General features: G+C 55.7%; 1 protein-coding gene across 1 annotated transcript; it reads right to left on the minus strand.

Annotated features, from left to right (window-relative positions):
• Positions 1-1983: 1983 nt before the first annotated feature.
• LOC134149766 (C-signal-like) lies at positions 1984-4711 on the minus strand. The gene is made up of 6 exons (XM_062592977.1): positions 4565-4711; positions 4019-4070; positions 3412-3599; positions 2899-3057; positions 2409-2526; positions 1984-2099 (listed from the first exon to the last, which is right to left on the minus strand). The coding sequence occupies exons 1-6, from the start codon at positions 4709-4711 to the stop codon at positions 1984-1986; spliced, it is 780 nt and encodes a 259-aa protein (XP_062448961.1).
• Between the last annotated feature and the right edge of the window lie 4457 nt (positions 4712-9168).

Consider the following 9168-nt stretch of genomic DNA (forward strand, 5'->3'; position numbering starts at 1 on the left):
CAGTCTGCTGCTCATCTTTTGCTGGACTCAGGCTGCCAGGGAGACAGGAAGGACATGAGAGTCAGCTTCTCGCTCCCTTCTTTCTTACCCCATGTATGGAGTCTTGCAGTGCCCCTGTCCCCCTGCCTCTGTAAATGGCGGGAGCGGACACCTCTCTCCTCTGGCTCTGCATGCACAGCCTTTTGCCAGTATGGGGCTTGTGCCAGGTTGCCTGTGCTTGTGATGACCCAGCTCCCTGCTCCTGTACCCCACAGCAGCTGCCTGTGAGTGGGTAGCCCTCACCAGTGTGCTCCTGGTCCCCCATCCTGGTTACTGTTTGTGAGGGCAGTAACCTGTGTGTCTATCCCCACCACGAGACCTGCTACTGTGCCCTCCCAGACATGGGGCAGGGCATCCCCCTGTCACCACTGGCATGAGGCTGTGTCCCTGCAGCAATGCCTGTGAAGGGGTTTCTACCCAGCCAGCCCTTCCCTTGCCCATGCACCCATGCTAGCTTGCTGCCCGCAGCCTTTTGCAGCCCACCCTTTGGGCAGATGCACAGGCCCTCAGCCCTTCCTGGCCCAGCCGGGACCTGGTGCCTCTTGCTGCCCTCCCAGTGGAGGCCAAGGGCCACAAGCAGAAGCTGGAAGTGTCTCTCTGCTCAGGCATCTCTGGGGAACAACGGAGCCTGCAGGCAGGAGAGGGGCCAGGCCCCAGCAGCCCCAGGCTGTCATTGTGAGGTCTGACTATTGCCAGGCTGTGTCAGCCCCATATGTCACCATGAAGTCAGATCCGGTTGGCCCCAGGCTGTCACCGTGGGGCCAAGTCTCGCTGGCACTGGGCTGTCACTGTAGAGCTGGCCCCAGGGGAAGTGCAAGGACCCAGCTGAGCTGCTGAGCTGCCATGTCCCCACACATCCACAGCCCAAACCACTGGCAACCCCCAGGGACATGCTGGGAGCCCTTCTCCACCCTCGACATGCATGCTTCTAGCAATGCCTGGGGCATGTGCTCAGTCCCTCTCTGAAGCAGGCAGCCTCACATGCACTGAGCCTCCCTCCTGCCCTCGCAGAGGCTGGGGGTCACTGCCTCAGGCTAGAGCTCCCCTGTTCCCTGCAGGAGCCTTGTCCAGCTGGGCATGCCCCGGGCACAATTCCCCAGCCCTCGCCTCAGCTAGCAGCCTCCATGTCCTGGGTGAGCTGCATCTGCAGAACATCCAGACAGGGACAAGACATGCCATCCTGAGCTCCCTGATGGGTTGGTAGCTTCTGGCTGAGCCTGAAGGCCAGCTCTCCTTGCACTGTCCCCTGGCTGTGCGAGTGCCTTGCATCCCATCTTGCGTCACTAAGACCAGGAGTTCCCGGTGGGATCCGGACCCATGGGAGAGGATGCAGGAGGCAGGACACAGTTTGCTGTAGAGCAACCCTTTTGCAGCCCCACATGGGGAGAGGGCGCATGAGTTCCCATGACTCCCCAGTCCCACTGAGCTATCCTAGGCTGGAGTGGTGTCCACGTGGCACGTGAGTACAGCCAGCTGGGGAAAAGGGAGCCTGACGGCTGCTTGGGATCTTTGCCAGCCCTGTGCTGCCTTCCCTCAGTACCCATGTGGGTCCCACAGCCCCTGGGGTGACCCAGCTCCTCAGAGACGGGCACCAGCCTGGGACACCTGCCCCGGGATAATTTGCTTCCTGGAGATCATGTTTCCAGAGCATGGTTACCTTCCCACAGAACCCACAGGTCATCACTCATGGGGATCCCCATGCACAGCCATGAGTCAGAAGAGCTAGCCTGGTGGCACTGCTACACAAAACGCTAAGGAGTCCTGCCTAGGAAGAAGGCTGCCCTCTGCAAGTTCATACCCCCCACACACATCCGGTTGCAGTCACAGATGGATACGGTAGCACTGCTGCTCATGGACACGGGTTTATTGAGGACGTGGGCACAGCACAGTGCAGCAGCAAAGGGACCTGCTGCCAGGATCCGGGCATGACGCTGGGCTGGTGTCTCACCAGGGCAGTGCTTTCCCTTCCCAGTCCAGGAAAGTCCCTGTGTCCTTCTCGGAGAGGGAGCAGAGCACATTCAGCATTCCTTGTACGCTCACGTCCACCGTCAGTGGGGGTGCAGGGACAGAAGAGAAACACAACTTTGTGCTCAAGGCCTTCTAAGGGTCTGAGCAGGCTCCTGCTTCGGCCAACGCCTCCCTGAGCCCGTGGCTTGAAGCTCACTGGGCTGAGTGAAGCGAGGAGACACCAGCACTTTGCAGGAAGGCTCCCTGCCTGCCTTCTCCTTCCCTCCTGTGCCACAAGCTCCGAGCATTGTCCACACAGCTCCACTGGAGCCCCGCAGCTCTCAGGATGTTCGGTACACAGGTCGCTCTGGGTTCCTGAACAATGCGGTTCTTCTGGACCTGCCCCAGAAAACATCCTACCTTGTCTCCTGCTGAGTTCCCCATGTCCGTTTGCACCCAGCCAGGGTGGAGAGCAGCGCAGAGGATGCCGTGTTGCTGGTACCCCAAGGACTGGCACTTGATGAGCATGTTCAGAGCTGCCTGCAAGGAGGCACCACAAGGATCACCGTGGGGAGGAAAACAGTGCCCTCCCCTAGGGAACATGTGCAGACTCCAAGGCAGGGGCAGAGGAGGGCAGGCAAGCAGAGCTCCCTGCGACACACAGTGCTGCCACAGTCTCCAGGCACAGGCACTCAGCACAGCTGAGAACGGCACTGGGAAGTGGCATACAGCATCTCCTGGCATGGGCAGGAAGGAAGCGAGTGCCGTGGGAGGGAGAAAGGGACTCCCGAGAACTGTTGCAAGTGGAAAGAGATGGCAGGAGGGAGGGAGGGGAGTCACAAGAGAGCTTGAGGGGGTTTGGGAGATAAAAAGCTTAGGGGCTCATGCTGTGCCAGCACAGCGTGGCAGTACCTTGCTGCAGCAGTATGAGATATATTGCACATTATCACAGAAACATATTTTCTCAATGGAGCCAACAATGCTGGGGATGTTGATGATGGCTGCCTTGCTGCAGCTCAGCTCAGAGCTTGAGCTTCCCTGGGCAGCCTTCTTCAGCAAGGGCAGGAATGCCTGCAACGAGAGGAAAGAAGGGCCTGTGCAGATGCACTTCAGGAGATTCGAACTGCTCCTTCCACACTGCATCACATCAGCACCAAATCAGTGAGCAGATTCCTGCTCTCGCAGCCTCAGACCACCAGGTTGCTGCTCCTTGGCACTGACCCATGACTCCTTGCACTCCCCATCTGAGCTGGAGAATACAAGGCTGTTGTCAGGACGAGAGCCCACTGGGCTCTGGAGCAGAGAGCAGGCCCTTCCCTTCAGCCCTTCCCACCTGCCTGGGATCTCCCAGCTCCAGGAGCTGGAGGCAAGGGGAAGCAATGTTCCCTGGAGCAGAGCTGCAAAGCCACAGGTGGGGGTTCTCACCTGGCTCACCAGCAGGGGCCCAATTGTGTTGGTGGCATACACCTGGGACATGTTCTCCACAGTCTCAGTATCCAAAGAGATCACCTTTGCAATCCCAGCATTGTTGATGAGGAGGTTCAGCCCAAAGCCCTTCAGGTGCTCCCTGACTCTGGCTGCAGCTGCCTGGATGCTGGCGGGGTCAGTGACTTCTACAGAGCCAACACAGAGCAAGGTAAGCGCCTGCTTCCCTTTGTGCCTCCCATGACGACCTGATGCGAGGGCACAGGAGCCCCATGTGCCCTCAGGGATGTTCTGGGGCAGGAATCAGGGCACGTGGGAGAAAGGGGGCCCCAGAGGAGAGAGGAGCTCAGGGCCACTCCCTGCCTGGCAGGAAGGCAGGAGTCTCCGGCATGGCTGGAGACAGGCTGTGGGCAGGAGTGACAGCAGTGAGCCTGCTTCCCCCACTACGTGCTGGGACTGTTGGCACCGCTCCCACCTCTCACTGGGTTGCTGCAGTGTGCACAGCATGTCAGGTGAGTGGCTGGGCTGTGGGAGCAGACAGTGCTGGTTAACGAGGGGAGCCTGGGCAAGGGCCCCTCACCCTTGGGGCACAGCCAGGAGCACCTACCAAGTGGGATGATGACCAGGTTGGGGTGCTTGGGGGCCAAATGCTCTAACTCCTGCAAGAGAGGGCACAACAGAGAGGCAGGGACACCTGGGCAGACGTCAGCTCTCAGCCTGTGCCAGGCACAGCCACTGTCACTCCTGCTCTGTCCCTGCACTACCCCATGCCCAGCAGCCTACCCTGGGTGCCCTGCTCCAGCCGGACACGGCTCCGTGCCTCCTGCACACATCACATGCCACTACCTCACCCTCTGCCCTCCTGTTGCAGACACAAGCCTTTCCCTCTAGCCCTTGAGGAGATGAGTGCCAGGCTGTGGCAGGAGCTCCCTGCCTGTCCTCCAGGAGCCCTAGCCTCTCTGCACACCCCATGCACAGCTCGTCGCACAGCCGTGCCAGCTGGGCTGCCCTGTGCCCTGGCAACTGCGGTGCAGGGTTGCAGCTTCCCATCTGAGCCCTTACAAATCTTCTCCTGGCCCAAACATGCCCCGCAGGCAGCATGTGATGACCTGTGCTTCCACTCCCCAGCAAAGTCAGCTCCACTGAGCCTCACCTGTGCTCGCTCTCCCTTGGGGTCCCGGCAGGCTGCAAAGACCCACTCAGGTTGGTTTGGCATCTGCAGGAGCTGCTTGACAGTTCCCAGGCCGATTCCTCGATTGGCCCCAGTGACCAGAGCGGAGCGGACACGAAGCCCTGCCATGCTACTGCTCCTGCCTCTGCTCTAGCTTGACTAGCTCACTCACTTCCCTAATGCTACTTATAGCCTGTTCAACTCAGGCTTGCACAAAGACTTCGCTCTAGGTACAGTCTCTCCAGCTCTCTAGGACCCAGTTCCTGCCTGGGCATCAGTCCTCATCGCTCCAAAGGCCAAAAGTCACTTAACATTCCCAAACACACAGAACTGACCTCTAGGACCTTGGCCCTGTGAAGCAGGAGCCCAGGAGAAGGTGTGCTGAGGGAGGAGGGAGGGAGCAGCCAGAGGAAGGGATGCAGGGTGCCGCATGGCTCAGGTGGGCCTGACAGCTTCACAGCATTTCTGGGTCTTTCCCACGTAACACCAGTCGGAGGTTGAACACATTCCCCTTCTGCTGGTTTCCAGAGCCCTTCAGATGCAGCTGCAGGAGGAATTGTGAGGAACTTCAGCTAAGGCTTTTATTCCTTCTGGATTAATTATTCACTGTCCCTCCTTCAGAATGACTCCTCAATACTTCACCTCTGTACAACACAGCTGGAGCTTAGATGGAGGTGCATAATGCCCTTTAGCTGCTAATGCAGTGCATAAATATATAGTATCCGTTAAACAATCATCAGAATTTTGCTTGTTATCATTAAATCATCTGCATATTGTAAAAAAATCGAACCACCAGGAAACTCAATTGTTGGAGGCGGGCTTGTGGAATCCCAAGACGACTCAATGTGAGCTAGCAGTATGATTCGTTTATTTCAGCAACTCAGCTTGCTTATTTACCCCTACATGCTGTCACATGCTCAAGCACCCTGCTGGCAATATATAACTGTATTACTACTAAAGCTCACGTGCTGCAAAGCCCTCTGCTATTGGCTATCAACATATCTGTTTTTCTGTCTTGCCAACCCCTTCATCCTGTTTTTTACATAGCATTCATACTTACTCCCTCATTACTTGCCCTTCAAGGTGTCTCCAAGGTTACTCCACATCAACAAGTCAGGGTTGCTCATTTGTATGGCCTGATGCCCATGCTCGTCCAGCCAATTCTCTACACTCAATATCTTTCAAATCTTTCTTTTTTCAATATTTGAGTGAATGTGGTAGAGACCCAGTAACCCTTGCAGAAGTCATGTCTGTGTTAACGACTGTCCTTTCCAAGTAAGGCAAATTAGGGCCAGCTCTTTTCATCTATTGGAATGCTAAAAAAAAAATGCAGCAGTTAAGTGATCACAGTAAAATATCCAGCCCAACACAGTGTTTGCAGAAGGATCAGGTACCGCTGGAGGAGGAGTCACTATATCTATAGTGACTATAGCCCTTGAGGAGATGAGTGCCAGGCTGTGCCAGGAGCTCCCTGCCTGTATTCCAGGAGCCCCGGACCCTCTGCACACCCCATGCACAGCTCGTCGTCTGGCTGTGCCAGCTGGGCTGCCTTGTTCCCAGGCAGCCATGCTGTAAAGATGCTGGTCACCATTTGAGCCCTTAAAAATTCCCTCCCAGCCCTGACATGCTGCCCTGCATTTCCATTCTTCAACAGAACCAACTCCATCACAGCCTGGTCCAACCTCACCTGTGCTCACTCTCCCTTGGGGTCCCGGCAGGCTGCAAAGACCCACTCGGGTGGGTTTGGCATCTACAGGAGCTGCTTGACAATTCCCAGACTGATTCCTCGATTGGCCCCAGTGACCAGAGCAGAGCGGACACGAAGCCCTGCCATGCTGCTCCTGTTGCCTCTGTGCTGGTATCACACTGACTGTGCAGGTGCCCTCTGCAACTCAGAGTATCTTGTATTTCCCCGCGAAGGCTTGCACCAGCCCTTGGTTCTAGGAAATTCTCTCCAGTGTCTTGGCTATAATCCATGCCCTGAAGCCAAGGGCAGGCAAGCTTCAGCAAATGAAGCTGAGTGTCCTTCCCAAGCAGGTATTCCCTGGGATGGAAGCTTGCCTGCCTGGTGCCCGCTACCAAGCCCGGGCACAGGCCCATCTGACCAAGCTGTCCTCTGCCAGCTTGTCAGTGGGAAAGCAGCCTGGGTCCCTGGAGGTGCAACAGGGCACAGACCAACCCCATGACACTGCAGGCACTGGGCTGGTGCCACCCTGCTACCGCCATCCCTTCATGCCTTCGCCTTCTCCAGTCCACCAAAACTGAAGCACTTATTTTTGGGGGCCAGAACTACCTCTGCTCCTCCACGGAGATACCCTTTCCCACCTCCACCCTCCTATCTGTCCCTTTCCTTGCCTGAGGCCAAATAGGTGATGACGGCCTCTCTGACCAATGCAGCACAGGCTGGTGCCCTTAACTTACGCAATGCCAAGGCCACAGGCCAGGACAGAGCAAGTGGGACAAGAAAACTGCCCGCAGCAATGATAACAGGCTGGAAAACCCAGAAACCCCTAGAACCACCCCTCCCCCTTCTGGAGATGGCGCAATGGTGGCGGCGGCAGCTGCGCCTGCGCCCTGGCCCCGCTTCCGGGTGGTGCTGCCGGTGGTTCCCTTGGCTGTTCTGGGTTAGGGCTATGGCGGCACTGGGAGTGGAGGAGCAGGGCAAGTTGGAGCGGCTGGGTGCCGCCGCGGCGACTGGTCAGGCTTCGGAGCGTAGGTGGGACAGGCCAAGAAGGAGGAGGAGGAGGGATGCCAGGAAGGGGCAGGGTGGTGGTGGAAGGCCACTGCGGGCCTGCAGCAAGGGCGGTGCCCTTCGCTGGGATTGAAAGAGTTACCAGCAAGGCCTGGGCAGGGGAGGAGGAGGAGAATGGAGGAAGAGGATGAGGATGGAGGAGGATGGAGGATAAGAAAGTGTATGGAAGGGGAGAAAAAAAATCTTCTGAGCTGGGTGGGAGACTGGCAAAAGGTCGCATACAGCTAGCGCAAAGCTCCTGCTGCTGAGGTCCTGTGGCTTATTTGCTGCCAGTCAGGATGTTCCTTTTTTTGTGTCGTGTGGATACCATAGGGTCTGGGTGTCCCTACTGCTGCACCTCCCTTGGCAGGGCTTCCTCTTGGTGCCACTCATCTGAGAGTTAGTGGGTCAGACGCAGCTTAGGATGCCATCACTGAGAAGTGGGTGCATTTTGCTGTCAGTGGGCACTTGAGTCTTCTGCTGGGATCGGGTTGCTTGGTGTGTGAAGCCATTGCTTGGACTCTGGAGATCTTTTTACATTTTTACAATCTGCTGTTCAGATCTGGTGCCTCATCTCTTCTTTTGCAGGTTTGTGTACGAAAACAAGAACATGTCTTCTTCTAAAGTCTATGTCTTGCAGCCTTGGATTGCAAATCTCTTGGTGAATTATGAGCAGCTGGGTATCAATGAGAATCTCCTGGCAGGGCAGGTCCTGCTGGTGGGTACCGAGGGAACTGTCTTAACTTGCACAAATAGCATTTGAAATCTGAATTCCTGAAAATACTCAACAATTCCCAGTTCAGTGGTTCTGGATGGGTGACTCCTCCTCTAAGCTTTTTTGTTTGATTGTTTGTTTTTTGTTGTTTTTTTTGTTGTTTTCTGAAGGTGGAGTAACTGTGCTGTGCCCAGCTCTTGTGGCTTTAGCTAGCTTTTGTGCCTCTAGTATGTGTGATAGACTCTCGTGCAAAGAGTCTTTCCTCCAAGCCTCTCACCTGAAATCTGCCTTTCTCTTCTCTGTGTCCTATTTTTTGTTTTGCCACATTATTTGGGATGAATGGGCCTGATAGTGGGCAGCCTATCAGGCTGAAGTGGGACTTGCTGAGGAAGAGGATGTTCTGAAGGTATCACAGAATCTCAGAGTGGTTGAGGTTGGAAGGGTCCCTTAGAGATCAACTAATTCAACCCTCTGCTCAAGCAGGATCACCTGTAGCACATTGCCCAGGATCATGTCCAGATGCCATTTGAGTATCTCCAAGGATGGAGATTCCACATCCAATCTGGGCAATTTGTTCTAGTCTCTGTTATCATCACAGTAAAGAAGTTTTTTCTTATATTCAGATGGAATTTCCGGTATTTTAGTTTGTGCCCATTTGCCTCTCATCCCGTCACTGGGCACTGATGAAAGGAGCCTGGCCCCATCCTTTTGACTTCCTCCCTTCGGATATTTGTACACTTTGATAAGATCCCCCCTCAGTCTTTTCTTCTCTAGGCTAAAGAGGCCAAACTCTCACAGCCTTTCCTCATGTGAAAGATGCTCCAGACCCTTCATCACCTTAGTAGCCCTCCACTGGACTCTCTCCAGTAGCTCCAAGTTTCTCTTGTACTGGGGAGCCCAGAACTGGATGTAGTACTTGAGATGAGGCCTCACCAGTGCTGAGTAGAGGGGCAGGATCACCTCCCTTGACCTGCTGGCAAGGCTCTTCCTAATGCACCTCAGGAGACCACTGGCCTTCTTGGCACAAGGGTGCATTGCTGGTGTCTGGTCCCCTGGTCTGGAGTCATAATCCCTGTCCTGTCTGATGGTGAGCATATGGCTTGGTGCGACCAAAACAGATAGTCCTGTCCTGCATGCTGG

This window comes from Rhea pennata, chromosome 21 (genome assembly GCF_028389875.1).
Source record: "Rhea pennata isolate bPtePen1 chromosome 21, bPtePen1.pri, whole genome shotgun sequence".
Taxonomy (NCBI): Eukaryota; Metazoa; Chordata; class Aves; order Rheiformes; family Rheidae; genus Rhea; species Rhea pennata.

Excerpts from the sequence above, each read along its gene's own strand:
- LOC134149766 (XM_062592977.1), bottom strand. The coding sequence starts at position 4,711 with ATGGCAGGGCTTCGTGTCCGCTCCGCTCTGGTCACTGGGGCCAATCGA. Across the intron at positions 4,071-4,564 it reads CCAAGGGAGAGCGAGCACAG|GAGTTAGAGCATTTGGCCCC; the intron begins GTGAGGCTCAGT and ends CCTCTCTTGCAG. Across the intron at positions 3,600-4,018 it reads CCTGGTCATCATCCCACTTG|AAGTCACTGACCCCGCCAGC; the intron begins GTAGGTGCTCCT and ends TTGGCTCTGTAG.